The following is an 18,251-nucleotide window of genomic DNA, read 5'->3' as shown; positions in this document are numbered from 1 at the left end:
TTTTTTTTCCTGTTTCAAAGAAAAGCCATCATTTGATTCTTTCTAATACTGGTTTTCTACTAAAAGTATTTGAATGAGAGAAGGGGGTTGTTTTACTGTTCAGTAAGTTACTCTTCCTGTGGAGAGAAGTACAATACATTTAACACCCACTGCTTCCATTTTTTGTTTCCATGATTCAAGAGTGGCACAAAATACATTTCTCTGCCTCTCAGAGAAGGCTGTGTGGCTCAATCAGTCCTGTCTGTGGCTCACCTTTTAACTGGCGTGCTATATCTCTGTACAACTCCCGACTAACACGAAACTCGTCCGCGTGCCAGATCTTTCCATCTGGAGTGCGAATCTTTGTTTCAGCGGGATTGAAACCTGAAAGTGAACAATTCAAGAGTTTAAAGTAACTGCAAAAAGTGTAAATACAGCTTTTTCGGGATGGAAGGGGTGGGAATCTGCCAAGTAAGAAAGGAACTATTTGAATTTCTAATGCTAAATTAGAAGGAAGCAATATACCGGTCTGCCACTTGCTCACAGTTGAAAACCAGCAGATTGGCTGACGAAAAGATTATTAGCAATATGAAAGGCTTTTTCAATCAAAACAATGTTACCAAGCTCTGAGACCATAAAAAAGTTATTGAAATCAACCCAAAACACCAATACAGTGAGCTTCTTTTTATTGTAATTGTAAGAAGAGACAGGAAGAATTTCAAAGGAATCAACACTTCTGTAAATTGGCAAGAATTTTTTTTTTCTTTCTTGTCCGTATCTGTGAGCAAACCATGTTATTCACCCCCCCATTGCCCAAACACAGCTGTGAGACAGGTCCATGCTTTGACATGTTGCTCAGTGAATTGAACTCCACTCCTCACCCCGTAAAACCCACAGGGAGGGGATCTGCACCTCCGTACCTCTGTACGATGGAGCAGCAGGCACAGCTGTCACCTTCCTGACTTTGGGAGTCACCGTGTTCTCCACGTTACTGATCACCACAGGTTGCTCAGCACATTCCAAGTGCTGCCCTCTGCCACTGGGCTCTTCAGAATTCTCCCACTGCTTTCGGATCCGCTCCTTCAGCTTCTCCAACTTGGCATCGTGCTGCCGCTGTTTCAGGATTTCCAGCCTGTGAGCACTACAAATACTCGCGGCAGAAGGGGAAGACACTTTCAGTTCACTGTCCTGGGACGTGTTACTCTGAGAAGCTTTAGTGCTACTCTCATCTCCTCTGGAGCCACTGGTTTTTTCCTCTTCCAACCTTGGAGATGCTGCAACCCTAAGAAAGGCCTCATTATTCTGCAAGGCATCAATTGTCGGCCGGTCATTCAAATACCTAACAACAGTCTCGTCTGCAGCAGAAGAACAGGGGCTTTCAAAGTCTCTGCCGTGCCGATCCCGCTCCTCCCGCTCGTGTGTCAGGCGGCCTGTGAGCTCAGCCTTCCCCTCTGCTTCGCTCAAGTCCAAGCCAGAGAGCAGTTGCTTGGCCTCAAGTTGGCTAGAGCTGTGATAAGACAGAGAACTATATATATCCCTGATGCAACAGAAGGGGAAAAAAAAGTCACCATCAGAAACACAACTGTAGGACCTCCCAACCCAGCAATCAGCACGTTCATCAACTAAATGAATGACTTCCTCTACCTTGTCTCCACTTAAAGGCAAGTTCTTTTAAAGTCTGCTCACTTCACATTAAATAGTGCAAGTCTGACGAAACTGAAAGAGACTTCTGTTCAAAATTTCATTTGCTGCACTCTCTGTCTGAACAGGACTATATATAAAGTTGAAGAATAGAAAATCAGCAAGCAGTATTGTTACCCTTCAATTTTTTAAAAAAAGCTTTAAATAAAAGGTGTAGAACTTAAAAGAGAAGCATAATTAATATATGAGCTGCTCAATTAACAAAATTGACCCGAATCAGTCTCATGTGCAACAAGGAAGGAGAACCACCTCACAGTGACATAAGTAGGGGAAAAAAGGATCAAAATTTAGATGTCAGGACAAAAATCACATTATATGGCCTGTTCTGTGTGATGTTTTGTCTATGAGAAACTGTTCTTATTTGGGTTGTTCACACACACAAAAGTGTAATGCATCTTTAGTACTAGATTTTCTTGCTCTACACTGTCTTGCGGTAACACATTTGGGAACATGTGCTGAAGAATTAATGAAACAAAGCTGAAAAAGCATGAGGAAATATCTTTTTGGTCTTTATTACTGACATTAAACACCTATCAAACCCATCAGGTCACAAAGGCCACAGCCACACCAACTTGATGATCTGGCCCCATTTCAACACATTTGACATTAAACTCGTATTCAGTGAACAAAAAACACATTTGTAATATTTACTGAAAAGTCCAACCCCACATGCTGCTCAGGTGGCTGGGTGATGGGAGGAAGCAAACCAACTTTTGAGGAGTTGTTAAAAGCACCACTGTCATATTAAATCTAATCTCAGCATGTTTTCCTTTAATAGCCAGCTGTCCCAGCACTAACCTGTATGAAGCCAACGGTTCCCGAAATTCCACACGGCTGCATTTTTTCACGTTGCTTTCCAGGGTGGTCGCTCGAAGGGGGCTGCGTGAGGACTTCTCCTTGCTTGATTTATTTTGGCTGGAAGACCGGGAAGCTGAAGCAGAAACCAAAGAATCCTTTATGGACCCACGTCTCCAGAAGGAGAAAGCTGAACAGTTTTTCTTGGGTTTGAGCAGCACTGAAAGTACTCCCTCTCTTTTTCAACGAGCTGATTTCAAAAACTAGGAGCAAGGCAGTAAGTGCTTGAAATAATGATCATATTTAAATCATAGAATCATAGAATCGATTGGGTTGGAAAAGACCTCCGAGATCATCGAGTCCAACCCTTGGTCCAAATCCAGTCCATTTACTAGATCATGGCGCTCAGTGCCACGTCCAATCTGCGTTTAAAAATCTCCAGGGATGGTGAATCCACCACCTCTCTGGGCAGCCCATTCCAAAGAGAGATAATGCTTAAAGATTCACTGTAAGTAATCAAATCTGTAAAGTTGACTGTGTTGCCACTAGAGGTCGATCTGTCTGTTCTCCAGTGGCACACCAGAATACTCTTAGTATATAAAAGGAGGCCTTATTTCTTCAAAGCAAAGGCTGTCCTTAAATGAAATAAAGGAAGCACCAGAAATAGCAAACTTGTTCTCGGAATGGGATAAGCACTGCTCACTCACAGGGTGGGGAAAGTCCTGCCACCCCCTTCCAACCAAGTGGCTAGGGCAGAACACTCTCCTCCCTAACCCAAGGGAAGGAAACATTAGTTTCTCCTGGTCAATTAGTGCGACATGAATAAAGATCACCGGCAGGAGACAACTTGGGGGCAGGGAGGAGAAATCAGATTTCCCAGAATGCAGTGGCTCTGTGCTGCCTTACACCTTGTGTCCTCAATAATACATACCCTTCCTGCTGGCTTTCCTGCTGCCACTGGCAGAGGGCTTCTTGGCATCCATGACTGAATCAAACACAGCCGTGCCGGTGGGGGCTATTTCCAATTTGTTCTCTATATGACGTAGCTAAAGTTGGAAGATAATGCAAATAAGAATATTGTTTTCCATTTTTAAGGTACATTTTTCTCCCACCCCCCACCCCGACATGACACATTTTTCCTTTCTCATGAAGAATAAAACTGCAGGCAAAAGCAACTTCACAAGGTTGATGTTACAAAACTGTATTGTATTATGGCCAGAAATTACTATAATGTTTTGTTTAATAAGATTATCTAAATTAGGTTTTATGCATAGTTTTGTTCCCATGAGTAGGCTGTTGTGAAAAAATTAATAATAACACGCCATTCAGAGACTTAATGCTTGCCCTGAATAAAATATTAATTCCATTTGGAAAAAATTCTGTAATACTCCCTTCAAAATGGAGCATGATACAAGATTCCACATGTAGAACCCCACACTGACGCTCAGCTGTTAAGAAAAGTGAGGGACAAGGCTATGGGAAAGAGCTGAATTCCCTGGAAAATCAAACTGTTTGGCTCAACTGAAGCCAGGTTTCAGAAACTACTATGATACCTTAAGCACCTAAGTTAAATTCCAACAGAAAGACAGCAATTGCAATGCTCAAAGATAGAAAATCATTAAATACACCAGTGGTGTCCCAGTTTCTGACTGGTTTGAGTCAGAGACGGAAGAGCTATTTTTTCAAGTTCTCAGAAACATGAGAAGTCACCACTTTCTTAAATCAAAAGGTAATATTACACTCCAGGTTTAACATGTACTACGATACCCAAGACCAAGCTTGCTGTGGCAAAAATTTCTTCTACTGTGTGCAGAAAAAACTTTTCCCAAGATGTTCAGCATTCATGTACTCCAAGTGCTTCTCCCATTTTCAACTTGTTTAAGAGACAATCACTGAGCAAAGCTTTTGTAGCCATTAACTGATTGGAAAATGAGTAAGGGAAAAAAAAACAAAGAAAAAAAAAATCAGTACTTACAGCAGCCTTAGTCTGAGAAAAAGAAGCCCATGCTGCAGTTTGATCTTACAGGGCAGAAACAAAGAAAGTAATTTCTCATTAGTACATGGGAAACAGTGAAATAAAATGTTGCTTCAAAACAATTTCCATGGGTTCCCTAATCAAGTTCTTTTTGTGACCCAGTTCCAGCCTGTAATATCTTCTGTGAAAGGCTGTTATCAGTCAAGGCTCACCTTAACAGAGCAATAAAGTATTTAATGTAATATTTAATGAGTTCACTAAGTTAGGCTGAATGCATGATTACACTTGAAATCAAATCCAGAACATGTAACAGAAGATGCTTAGATGTTTAGAAGATAAAATAAAGCTAGTTATCTACTCCAACATAAATATATTACATGTTTCCATTACACTATAGTTTAGCTACCTTTTTTTCCCCTTCCATTTTCCTCTTCAGTAAACTAAGCATGAATACATGGTCACTGAAAGACTCTACTCAAAAACCAAGCTTTGAACAGAAGAATTTTGAATAGCAAACTTTTTGAGCTGTGCACCCTACAAACAAAACAGAAACAATGTTTGTGAACAAGCAGGAGGCACTAATCAACATCAGCCTTTTAATCTGAACAGACAGCACTTGCTCTATGAGCAATCCAGCTCAGAAGGATGCAGTAGTGTTTTCCTCTATAAATATTTACTTCCTTAGCTCCTCTCTTCGTTTGATTTATAATGGTTTTCTTAGATAATCTAATTGTTTATAAAACACAACATCCCTGTGTCAGAACCATGGAGAGTAGCAGTACTGGAGTGCTAGAAAAATAATCTTTTCCATATAGTAAAAAAGCTGCCAATTGCATTTCAGGTAAGATGCAATAACAGGAAGGAAGAGAGTTGGGGAAGTAATGCAAAACCAACTTTCTTTGACTTCAAGAGACGGAGCTTTGTGTCCACAAACACTTCATTTTCACAGGGTAGGTAACTTTAAAAGAAACTGATTATATGACAGGAAATAATCAGCAATAATGTCCTCTTACAGATAAAATAATAATCTTTCTCTGCTTCCAAAATCACTTCTGGAGTGCAGTTTTGTCACGCTGGAGATCATATGACTGATCCCAAACCACAGACCTAACACGCGACTCAGCTGCTCCACAGACCAGACCTTTCTTCCTTTCAGGGATGTACTGTAGGGTTTTTTTGGCCCCTCCTTTCCTAAATTACAGAGTAATCACGACAGCAAAAAGCTAACTGGATTTCTCCAGTTCAGGGAGACAAAACTGCTGTAAAAGTGTTTTTTACATCATCTTAGTGGTGATGAACTGAGCGAGAGTTGGGAGCAACTGTGACACAGGCTCTTCCTCACTCCTTTCAAGAGCCAACAGTTCCAGTTTCTGTTCCTGTACTGCTCCTCCTCCACAGCACTCAAAAAATCCCTGTCTCTGTGCCATCTTGGCAACCATATTCCAGGCTGGCAATTGCTAATGCAGATCAGCAAATACTCCACAGATCAGAGTACAAAACTGTCATCTGCGAAAAGGGAACTGTGTAACACATGGGCTTAGCTTCCAAAGTGAGGCAGGAGAAAGCTTTCTGCAACAACTCCCCACAGTTCAAACAACTCATGACAAAACATCTCCCAAAACAAGGCAATAGAACAGAGAAAACCCATACCTCTGGTAGAATCCTTGCTTTGGTTATGCCTCAGATTTTGTAGAGGCACCTCATTTGATGTGTTGCTCCACATCGTGCCAATTTATCTACAAAAAAAAGAAGTCAGGTAAGAACCGAAGAGGTATAAAGTAAGAACAAATCTGTCTTTGGCTAAAGAGAGTATAACCTTGATCACTATGATAAATGTCCATCTCATTTGATGATTTCAAGCTCACAACATGAACAAGGTCAGACAATCAGTACCAAATCACACCCGTGGTTAAAGCTTCTTGCAGTTCTGCAGAAACCATGTAATTCCGTGGATAAAGAAGGGTTTGGGGTTCTTCTTATTTGTTACAAAGAACCGTGAATGTGATAAAAGGAGACTCAGAGGTCAAGGCAATGTAGATCACAGTAAGAAGTATCCCAAAAAGTCTGAAGATGTTCACACTGGAACTCTGCACGCACAGGGCTCACAGAGGCACCACTACACGGCTCGAACTCATAAATGTCTGGTGAAAATACCCAACTCCACCAGTGACAGATGAATGTGTCACCTGTCTCTGTTAAGGGGACAGGCAGAGCAGAACTGTCTGGAAGGACACCAGAGCCAGGAAAAAAGACAGGACTGGAGCTGCCGTTGTGCTCCTGTGAACTTCAAAGGCAGGACTCCCAGTGAATCTAAAAAAGTGTGAACTCCCAGCCACTATCACCAGAGGGTTTTTATAATGGAAAAAAGAAAAAACAAACCAAAAGAAATCCCAACATGTGCTTACTGAGCTGTCCTCATAACACACTGACAACACTTCTGGTATGGAAAGAAAAAATTAGGTGATCACAGAATTCCAGCAGGAAGTTCTAGACCTCTGACAGAGTCATAAAGCCACATTTTCCTCTCTCTTCTCTCGTTCACTCCCAGATGTATTTCTTCTTACTTTCTTAATTTCTGAAAACTTCTTTTGCTCTTGCCTCTCTACACAGTGTGCCACACAAAAGGGCATTCAAATATAAAGATCATTCTTCTGATAAAAGGAGACCAAACGTCCCACAGAATTAACATTGTGTGCTACTTATTGGAACAGATCATTGCCTGGACATTTTGTGACAAGGATTTTTATCCTATATAGTTTTAAGAATATTCACAGAGACCAACAGTGAAGTTCGGTCCTCACATTCAGTCATATATTAAAGTATCCATCTTTATGTAATTGCTTGGGATTTATTCTTATCATTACGATTACTAGAACAGATAGGAAAACTTAGTTGGGGACTAAAGTTGTTATAACACACACACAAATCTATATGGTTTATTTTAGGATGTCCTGTGAATGTAGAACTGTAACATACTCCATGTATTCCCTAACTTTATAGGGAAAGTACCAGACTAAAGAAGTTTGAAATTGCTTGTTTCATCCTAAAGACTAACTAAAGACTGTCAGTCCTTCACCTGAGCTGAACAGAACACATTCAGATACAGAGTGAACACACTTTAGAGAACATCTTATACAGAGAACACTACATATAGTGATCAGTGAGTTATTCCCACAGATGTGTGCTGATGATCACTAGTGGGCAATAACTCTGTCTCAACTCCTTCAAAAGGCTGTAAGGTCCCTCTATAAAAGGCCACTCAACCTCTTCTCCATTCCATACAAGCCAGGAAGAAATCCCAAAGCATCCTGCTGTATTTAGCCTAAGAAATACCCACAGTGCCAGCTCCAAGTGTACCATCCAACTCAGCTGAGACCCACTGAGCAGTTTTGCTTAACTCAGGTTGCTGCTGATTGTAAAAAACGACAGGTAAGAACCCAGCATTCTGGAGCTGTCTACAGTTTCAGGAAGGCAACACTGCGGTCGTTTTCTGTCGTGGTGTAATCCCAGGAACTCTAAGAGTTTGGGTTTTAGGTGTCCTTCTCCCTCTCCTTTGGAAGACAGGGAGAAATTTATCAGCTTTTCAAAGTCTACAAAAAAATGATGTTGATTCTCATCAACCTCTGAATTCCTACATATTAATAAAATAGCTTCTCTCTATTGCTATAGCTCACAAGAATAAGCAGCATTATACAACCCCCCCCAACCAACAAAAATCCCAAGTACTTATATAATTCAATATCCTGCAAGAAATTAAAACAAACAGAGAAGACTCTTTAATGCTATAAAGAGTACAAAAAAAGGGGTGGTGGAGAAAACAGAGAGAGAAGAAACAGTTGCCATGTCTGTTTACAGCACTTGCATGCAGGGTAGTGGACTGGTTAAACACCAAAATATACCGAAATTAGTATTATTCTCTGATCAATATTCAACTTTAGAGGATCTTAAGTTTGCTGAAAAAAGGTGGAAGACCATAGAATCAACAGAACTGACCTCCTGGTTACTGGATTGCTCACTGGGAGACAGCCATGCCACACAGGTCCATTCAAGGCTGGTTTGCCAAGCCTCTCCCTGGGTGAGTGATTAAGATACAAACACCATTGTGTTCTGACATTTCAATCCCACACCAAGTGCCCATCTCATTCTTTACTCACGTGTCCAAGACAAAAAATAAAGTGCACAAGAGAAGGCACAGCAGAATTGCTGCAGAGGAGGACCTGAGAGAAACAAGTAAGGAAGGGATATACTCCCAGCTCCTGGGAGAAAAAGTGGGGAAGGATGGACAAGGGACACGACAACCACTCTCTTCTACAAACACTGTTCCTACAAGAAGACACTGAGGAGAACTGACAGATCAGAAAACGCATGAGAAAGCACGAGAAAGGAGGGAATGGAAACAAAGAGAGAACCAGTGCCAGATAAAAAAAGGAAGATGAGAAACCAGCACTACATTTAAAACTAAATATACCAAGGATGTCATTGAAAGGTACAGCAGATAACAAAATAACAAGTCAACACAGTTAAGAGAACAACATTTTAAAAGGAATGGGAGATATGAAAGCAGAACATGCTTAGCAAAGATACACAAAAATGTGAAGAGATTAAAACCAAGGCTGGGAAAAAAGAGAAAGAAAAATGGTGAGAGAAGCAGAATGTAACAAGGAAGAAAATGAGAAAGACAGGAAGGAGAGAAAAAGGAAATGAACTTTTGAAGAACTGGCATAGAGAGCAGAAAAAGGGAAGAAAAGAAACTGGTGTATTGGTCCGATTGTGAAGTTTTTTCATGTATTCTCAGTATGATTTTTTTCTTAGTAGCACAGACTTGGTAAGAAAAGGAAAGAGGAAACTCAGAAGTCATGAAATCGGAACAAGGAAACAGGAGAGGAAACTGAATTGCACAGGTTCAGAGAAGGCAGAGAATGTGAGAGAAAGATCACCCACTGTTATTTTCACTAACATTTAGCGGTTATGCAAAAAAACCCCAGTATGCAAAGGGAACAGTATTCCTCAAGACTTTCTTTCTTATAAAAACACAAGTGATACCAAACAAAAGGGATACCACAAAAGAAAAGATGAAGCTTTGCTAAGGGTACGGAATGAAACAAATTATTAACATTGGCTTCTGTGGGATATTCTTAAATGTTTTATGCACACAGTGGCAGGTTTTGCTACAAACTGGGCGTGCAGTGCACGAGGACAAAGTTTCACACATTTTAAGCTACAATAAGGCAGCAGTGCCAATACAAGAATCCACCCATTCCTTTCTTCATGCCTGGGTCTCTCTTGCCTTATTCAGGCAGAAAAGTCAATGGGATTATGTGGTAAAGCAAAGCAGACTGGGAGTCTGGTACAGACTAAAAGAAGTTTTCCTGTTCTTTTTGCTTTATTGGTTTTAGCTATGTCATACCATAGCAACAACTTCCATGCAAGCAGAAGGAGGAGGCACGGAAACATCATGGAAACATCGGGGAACAGTCAGATCAGCACTGGCTGCTGTTCCCCAAGAGCTTAAATCTGCTGCCTTTTCCTTGAGGAGAGTGGTGGGACTGGGGAAAACAAGAGCCATTCCTGTCATCTTCTTCTTACCAGTGGAGACACCACTGGAGCTCAAGGGCACCATGGGAGCCTCCACACCCTGCTCCAGCCTGTCCCACCCAGCACAGACAACTTGTCTGTGGAGGAAACGGGCACAGAGACAAATAATCAGTTTTAGGGATGTTTTTCCCTGTTTACAAAAATACTTTAAGTTTCTGTGTACAGTTAACTGAAAGTTGAGTTCTGAATCCTAAAGACCTAAAGCCCCCCCTGCCTGAGCATCTACAGTTCTGCACTGCTGGCAGTAACAGACACACACAGGTGGACAGGCACCACCACACCCAGTCAAGCAAACTGCTCTGCTGAGCCAGCCCACTGAAAGTGATGGAAATTATAAAGATGCCAGAAACACTTTCCATGCGTTCTCAAATACCACACAATACAATTTATTCTGATATGCTTGAGTCTGGAATAAAAATACCTTTACCTACTCATTTTTCTGAAATCCAAGCTCTTAACCATGTTGCATTATCCCATTTAAAAGAGAGCTAAAAATATCCATAATACACTGTTCTAAGACTTGTTTGGTTATGTTTACGGGCTTTTAAAATGTTTTTTGAAACAACATGCTTTTTTTTTTTTTTTTTTTGGCTTGAGTATATTTTGAGAAAACTTTGTCTTTCAACACTATGAGATGTACTGACCTTCCTCAGGACTGAGGACAAATTCCAGCACAACAAACAAATGCATGACGTGTTTGTCCAAAAAGCTCCACATCTCCAGAATCTACAGCTGACTCTGCAGAATGAGACGGGTCCTCCCCCCACCTTCTTTCAATGCTCATTTACATAATAAGCCTTCAAATAAAACGTATTTCAGGGACAAAGGTTCTGAAAGCAAGTGAATATTCAAAATTCAAGGACAGCTCCCAACTGCATGATGTTTCATGGACACAAACTTCACCTGAACACCTCCCCACCATATTATCTCAAGCCTGCAATCTTCACTTTGCTGCTTCAAAATTATTTCTGCTTCAAAACTGGGGATTTTTCGCCTCGTTATTTTTAAGTGGCGCTAAGCTAAAAAGTGGGAGGATTCAAGCTATTCAGGAGTTTTCCTGGTATTTAATCTCTCTGCTAATACTATTTGTCTTAGAAATATTTTACCAGTCCCGGTTGCACCGCACCCAAGAGCCAGGGTGTATGTAATGACAATGGACACAGTTATGTAAAGCTGTTGCAACAAAAAGCTGGAAGTAACAAACACCAGCAATGCCCAAGGAGCTCGTGAACGTTTGCTGCTCTGAGTAAAATTTTAGATAATATTCAGTATTTTGTCTTGTAACACAAGCAGTAAATATCCCAGAAGAACTCACATTCCAATCATTACGACTTTGTAAAATGATAATTAAAACCAAAAAAGCTTCAACAGTAAAAGAAATGTACCAATAAAATGTGATCTGTCTTCAGCTAGAAAACATAAAAAAGCTTTTAGGGATACTAAGGTAGCCAAAAAAAAAGAAAAAAAAGAGCAATCAAGATACACCACACACTTGCAGACAGAAAAGCAGTAAAGAATCTCCAAGCATGTGTCACTACCTCTAGCTGTGAACCAGGAAGATAAATGACATGAGCAGTCATATATCCATCAAATGTCACAAAATGTAGCAGAAAAATACGAATGTTTCATGAGTTCTAACATTAAATCACTGGCATCAGTCAGCTACTGAATTTGCATCCAATCTATAGTGAAGGTTTTTCTATAAAATAAACATTTCTGAATCTGATTCTCCTCAACTGTATGAGTATGGACATATACAACATCCTTTTGCTATGAAAAGGCATGGCAACTTGCAAAAGTGTCTCTGCTTCATCACAAGTGATGTAAAAGCAACGAAAAAAGAAAAAAAAATACTGGTCCTAAAAAGGGATTAGTGGTTTTACTGAAAGTAAAATGCACTGAATGTCTTCCTCTGCTGCACCACGTGCCACGAGGTACTCTGAGGAAATCTATTGAAATGGATGTTGTGACAGCTCGTGTAACTTGATTCATTGTTCGTGAAGAAATCAGAGTACAAAGGCATAGAGAATGCATCCATTTATTAAGGAGATGCACACAAGGGTTTGCCTATCCATTCACAAGTTCTGTATTTTCTTTGACTTCAATGGTCTTTGCATTTATGACAGAAAAGAAGATACCCTAGTTTCTAGAACAAATAAAGTACTCCTCATTTGTCTCCTTGCCCTTCAAAACAAGAATTAACTCGTTCCACCTCCAACTATCAGAAACTGCACATTAGAAGATCTCAATTCTTGCAGCCCAAAATAAATCCATTCAGCCGAATATGCTCAAATTCTGCCACAAGTCCCGTCTCATCTCACAAGGAACACTCCACTGTGAGGGATTCTTCTCAGAACTTACAGGCAATCCTCTCAGCCAAGTACAAGAACCAGACCTGCCAATTTTGAGAGTCCAAGACAACAGCTTTCAACCTCTCAACACTACCAAGGACATACAAGCAGAGCAGCACCTTCATCTGCAGCTGCATCAACTGCAAGCTGATTGTTATTTTCTCTCAAAGCAGAATAATGTGCATGAAAACTGCGGGAAAAATGTTTCAAATTTCACTTTCTCACGTTTGATGCCTTTGCTCTGAATTGCATTCAGAAGTAGCATCTAAAAAGTGTCTCAACAACAACATGTGATGTCAAAAAACTCCCACAAAAATCCCATGACACCAGCTCTGTCTCTGACCTGGTATGACAAAGACAGATACCAGGACCCTTCTGGGAAGACATTTCTTGATCTAGCTAAATAATTCCATCCCATTAAAAGCTTTTCTGTTTCAGTCTAACAATTCCACCTGGTGCATTGCCATGGATCTGACTCGGTGTGAAATTCTGCTGTCAGTGAGGAGTGTTCTTAAGAAGCCAAAACACAGCCAGAATTTCTGTTAGCATTCACAAAGTTTCAACCGACCTGGTATAACTGATTAGTTCATTTATTTGCTCTATTCTTTCTCTAGTATACTGACAAAGGTTTCAGACTTATGTATACAAGTAATTTTATTCTCAATAGAGTATTCCATTAAAGCCTGTTATATCATTAGCACAAGGATACACATCTGTCTTCCAAGCACTTACATCTACGGATATATTTTACACTCATGTTCTGATCCAGCCACATGTCTAATATATTAACTCCACCAGGGAAGTTTTCCCTCTGCACTCAACTACCAAAGTCCTTCTGTAATCACTATTATGTCACTGTACCTAATCTCATACTAACATCTTACATTGATTTGAATAGGATGAATTATATTAGTTAAAGCACATCAGTAGCACAGTTCAAACAGCCCTGCTGTACTGATAAAGAACTCACTCTCTGATTTAAATTTCTGAGATGGAGTTGAGAAGATTTAGCAGCTCGACAGTGATGAAAGAATGCACATATTCCTCCCCACCTTCCCTACCACTCATGTGCTCACCTTACTGCATCACAAGCCAGTTCAATTTAGCAACCCAGCAGAAAATCAATCATTTTTCTTTTGTGGGGTTAGTTTTCTAGCAGTTGATCAGACTGAATCAGGTTGCTGCCAGAGTGGGGTAAGAGAAGCAGCAGCAGCAGCTCATCACTCTCACTCACCTTACGTTGTGCAGCTTCACCAACCTGCCACAGACACCGTAATGTGGAACAGATCCAGTGCTGTGAGCACTAACTCCTGATTCCAAACACAGGCATAACTGTAGAGACATTAACAGGACTGCAGCCTCATCTGGGCACTCTGAAGTCAATGAGACTAATAACATTAATGACTTTATCCACGGGACTGTTTGATACAATGAAACTGTCTCAGCAGAAAGCAGCTGTATCTCTGGTAGAGGGGTGTAAGAAGGCACAAAAAGCTCATTGCACCGTGTCAAAAAAACCTGAAGTACAGATGTAGCAGCACCAAGATTAGATGCTTATCTATTTAAGGGATGCTTTTCCTATGGTGGCACAAACTGCCAATAAAGTTATTTCCAGCCATGAAAGTCACCATCCACAACATTGGGACTCTTGTATCTGTCAAGTCCTCCCAGTATCATCTTGTCAAACTTGAGCTCTGCACCAAAGCTTAGCAAAATAAATCCATGCAAACAAGTTACTTTATAGTTTTAAAATCATGTTATTTCAGTTACCACCACACTCAGCCTAGGCAGCCTACAAGATGATCTACACCATCCAGCAACACAGAATCACAGAATGGTTTGGGCTGGAAGGGACCTTAAAGATCATCTCGTTCCAACCCCCTGCCATGGGCAGGGACACCTCCCACTAGACCAGGTTGCTCCAAGCCCTGTCCAACCTGGACTTGAGCACTTCCAGGGATGGGGCAGCCACAGCTTCTCTGGGCAACCTGTGCCAGGGCCTCCCCACCCTCACAGGGAACAATTTCTTTCTAATATCCAATCCAAACCTACTCTCAGTTTAAAGCCATTCCCCCTTGTCCTATCGCTACAGTTCCTGACGAAGATTCCCTCTCCAGCTTCCCTGTAGCCCCTTCAGACACTGAAAGGTGCTGTGAGATCTCCACGCAATCTTCTCTTCTCCAGGCTGAACAGCCCCAACTTTCTCAGTCTGTCTTCATAGCAGAGGTGCTCCAGTCCCCTTATCAACTTTGTGGCCGCCTCTGGATTTGCTCCAGCAGCTCCATGTCCTTTTTATGCTGGGGGCGCCAGAGCTGGATAGAGCATTTCAGGTGGGGTCTCACCACAGCAGAGCAGAGGGGCAGAATTGCCTCCCTCGATATGCTGCTCACCTCGCTTTGGATGCACATAATTTCCACAGGACCCCGGCCCGTGGTAGAAATGTGCCATTACTATGTAAGTTCAGTTGCTCTGGTTGGCGGGCGCAGGACACCTTTGTTTAAAGTAGCCTCACTCACAGAAACTGAAACCTTCGACAGTTTGCAGCGTTCACGTGGCCACACCCTCACTTGCATTTAATTATCTGAAGCATTACCTAATGAAACTCTTGCAGCAACCAGAACTACGGCAAAGAGACAGCAAAACTTTGCCTGTCGGTGCAGACAGTCTGACAGAACATTCGGAGCTTACATGAAAAACAACTAATCATTTACAGCTCCACACATTTGTCCCACAAATACTACCTTTCTAGTCACCACGGTTTTGAGTTTTCAAGGCAGTACAAGGCAGTAGTTTAAGTTGACAAAAAACCAACCTAAAACAAAACAACAAAATAGAACTCACCAATCAAGAGTTAAATTTTCAATTTCAAGACACTGGATCATTCACCTACACAATGAAGCTATTTGACACAAACACCTCTCCATGTGAACTCACACAATGTGCCAGGACTGGGTGCTGGGCTACAGCTCATATCCACAGACAGAAAATCATAGAATTACAGAATCCTCAAGGGTAGAAGAGACCTTTAAGATCATCCAGTCCAACCATCCACCCACCATTGCCACTGTATCCCTCAAACCACGAAAACACATCGCCCGGCGCCAGATCCAGGCGCCTCTTAAAAGCCTCCAGGGACGGTGACTCCGCCGCTTCCCCGGGCAGCCCATTCCAACGCCGGACCACCCGAACCATTCCACAAAAACTACACCAACAGCAGGCATTACACCGCAGCAAACTGCATCCGCGGGGAAAAAAAAAAAAAAAAAAAAAAAAAAGGCAAAAAAAGCCACTAGTCATACTCGTAAAAAACTCTTTATGCCACCAACAGTCAAAATGACTGGCACTGACGACCCGGGAGCGCTCGGGGCAGATGCTCTCGGGGATGTCAGAGCCCTGGGAGCGGGCGGGCGGTGCCGCAGTGCCGGGGCAGGACGCCCTGGTACAGCCCAGGCACCGGCACAGCGCACATTTAAACTTTAAAAGCGCCGTCCCGGTGCTCGGGGCGGCTCCGAGGGCAGGGCGGCCGCCGGGCTCCGCTGCTGTTCCTCCGCTGAAACACCCAGGGTCGCCGGTCCCCAAACACGCAAGGCGCAAAGACAACCGCGAATCGGAGCCCCCAGACCCTCTCCCCGACTCCGCCACCCCCCGGCGCGACAAGCAGCGGAAAACAAATCAAAACTAGAAGAAGAAAAGAGACTTAACGGTGAGGCGGGTGGCGCGGGGACGCCGGCGCCGGGCGGAGCGGCCGAGCCAAGTGACAGCCAGCAGATCCCCGGGCCGGGCCCGCCCCGGCCACACCTCGCCGGACGCCCTGGCCCGGCGGGGCGGCACCGCCGGCCGAGCGCGGCCTGGGGCGGCGGCGCGGCCCGCTTCCGCCTCCTCCTCACCTGGCGGCCGCCCGCTGCGCCGGCGGCAGGTGGCGGTGCGGGGGGCGGCACATCCCGCGGGGGGAGCGCGGCCAGGGCCCGGAGCGCGGCCCCTCAGCGGCCGCTCAGCGCCGCCATTACCGGCCCGCAACTGACACGGAGCGGCGGCGGCGGCGCCGCACCGGCAAATCTCGCGAGAACCGGCCCGCCGCCGACCTCCCCAACATGGCGCCGTCCCGCCGGTCCCCCCCGCTCAGCGCCGGCCGCCATGTTGGGTGCGGCGCGGACCCTGCCCTCCCTCAGAGCCGCGCTCACCGCTGCCTCCCTGTAAGCTTTTGTTTTGCCCTCGCAGCTGTGCAGGTTTGACCTGCCGGCGCAGTCTCCCCTCGCATTTTATTTGCGGAGCCCTGGGTGTTGATGCAAGCCCAGGACTTGGCAATGTTAATTAAACCCAGCGCTGATGTTGGCATTCCTGAAGCGGCTCCAGCCGAAACTAGGGCACCGCTTTTAAGTCATTTGTGTTCATAGCTAAGTCATCTTTAGAAAAATAATTCAATTTTTTTTTCTAAATGAAAGCGGCTCTGATTACAGCCTGCCAGTTGCCAACTTTAAGTTTAAATAAACATTTGCGAAACTTCACAGAGATGACTACCACTGGCTTAATTTCACTTTTAATAGCCATTATAAACCCAGAAAAAAATAGTATACTGACTTCTATTGCATAGATTCCACCCCAAAGATGCATTAAAACCACCCACGTTTCAAAAATAGGTCTAAGAAGTTATCCAGCTATAACAAAATTATTTCCACCGAAGAAGGAAAGTTATTAGAATAGGAAAAACAGATTTTCTTCCTGCAGTTATTTTGGGAATCTTCCCTTCAGGGCCTGTCTACAACTTCCCCAGTCTGGTTTTCAGTCATTAGTGTGATTGTTTGATGCCAAATTTCTTGGGGGAGCACGGGGGCGGAGAGTTAACTGCCCCAGCCTCCAAAGGATCACCAAAACTACTGCAGCCTTTTATTTCCCTTTTTTTTCCTTTCACTAAAAGGGATTAAACTATTTTCACATAGCCTCTCCTCTGGTGAGGAGTCAACAGTTTGCATGTAAGTTATTCCAGTATGGGAACACCATAGGAAAATACCTTAAACACTGAGAGATTACAGCTATGAAGCTTAGGCAATGCAGAACTTAATCATGTCACAATTACAGGATATTCATTTAACCCTAATTTGGCTCTTTTACATACGCAAACTAATTACAGAGTACATTTTCAAGCATAAGCATACCTCCTCCTTTGAAACAAGAGGTAAGCTCGAGATGTCAGTGATTAAACCTTTGAAAACAATTTTGTTTTGTCAAATGATGGGAAAAAGACTCGTGAAGACCAAAAGGCAAGCACAGCTCCAGTGGGAAAAATGGCAGGTAGTGCCAAATTCCCTCCTGAGTCCTCAAAGAGCAAACCTGCATCTCCCAAATGCAGGAGACTGTATGTAATAATAATGACAATTTCTGTCAATGAAAACAATATTACTGCAATGTATGGAAGCCCTGATTGCAGACTAGAGCAAATTAAATTATTACATTCCCCATCATCACATAGTGTTTGCTTAAATTTACTGCTTAATATTGCTGGACTGGCAGCCTATTTAAATTATTCAGCACTTTCGTAATGTACTGCCTCTTTAATTATGCTTTTAAACATAGTTTCTCTTTTCTGCTTGGAAGCAGTTAGTCTAGTTTCACGCTCCTCCTTCTCATCTTCAGGCAAGCAAGGCATTACATTAGGATTTTCTCAAACATGGAAATAATTTCGTTTCAGTCAGTCAAATAAAATTAAAAGGCAATGTTTGTATACTGGTTTTGCTTCTGTTTATTCTCTGTATCTGCCAGTGGAACTTAACTGTAAGACTTTAGATTACTTTTTCAAAGATTCCCTAGCAATGAGTGGAAAGCTCTGACGGGGCAAACATCACACGAGACGAGAAAGA

At 42.7% G+C, this 18,251-nt stretch overlaps 1 protein-coding gene across 6 annotated transcripts in view; it reads right to left on the bottom strand.

The window, feature by feature from the left end:
- The window catches only part of CEP350 (centrosomal protein 350), a 68,857-nt gene extending 52,454 nt beyond the window's left edge, over window positions 1–16,403 (bottom strand). For 3 of the 6 annotated variants that reach the window (XM_027740589.2, XM_039384147.1, XM_027740590.2), the window contains exons 1-7: window positions 16,284–16,403; window positions 6,101–6,186; window positions 4,451–4,494; window positions 3,407–3,521; window positions 2,479–2,611; window positions 900–1,516; window positions 253–363 (exon numbers count right to left, since the gene is read on the bottom strand). In XM_027740589.2, coding sequence (XP_027596390.2) covers window positions 253–363; window positions 900–1,516; window positions 2,479–2,611; window positions 3,407–3,521; window positions 4,451–4,494; window positions 6,101–6,173 — 1,093 coding nt within the window. In that variant the 5' untranslated portion in view covers window positions 6,174–6,186; window positions 16,284–16,403. The remainder of the gene's footprint in view (window positions 1–252; window positions 364–899; window positions 1,517–2,478; window positions 2,612–3,406; window positions 3,522–4,450; window positions 4,495–6,100; window positions 6,187–16,283) is intronic. The other 3 variants (XM_039384152.1, XM_027740594.2, XM_027740592.2) reach the window with 2 other exon arrangements.
- Window positions 16,404–18,251: the final 1,848 nt, after the last annotated feature.

Source organism: Pipra filicauda, unplaced genomic scaffold (genome assembly GCF_003945595.2).
Source record: "Pipra filicauda isolate LSUMZ 115617 unplaced genomic scaffold, ASM394559v2 scaffold114_size2234877_pilon, whole genome shotgun sequence".
In the NCBI taxonomy this organism is placed as follows: domain Eukaryota; kingdom Metazoa; phylum Chordata; class Aves; order Passeriformes; family Pipridae; genus Pipra; species Pipra filicauda.
Note: the sequence above shows the minus strand (reverse complement) of the source record. Positions and strands in the feature narration are given on the sequence as shown.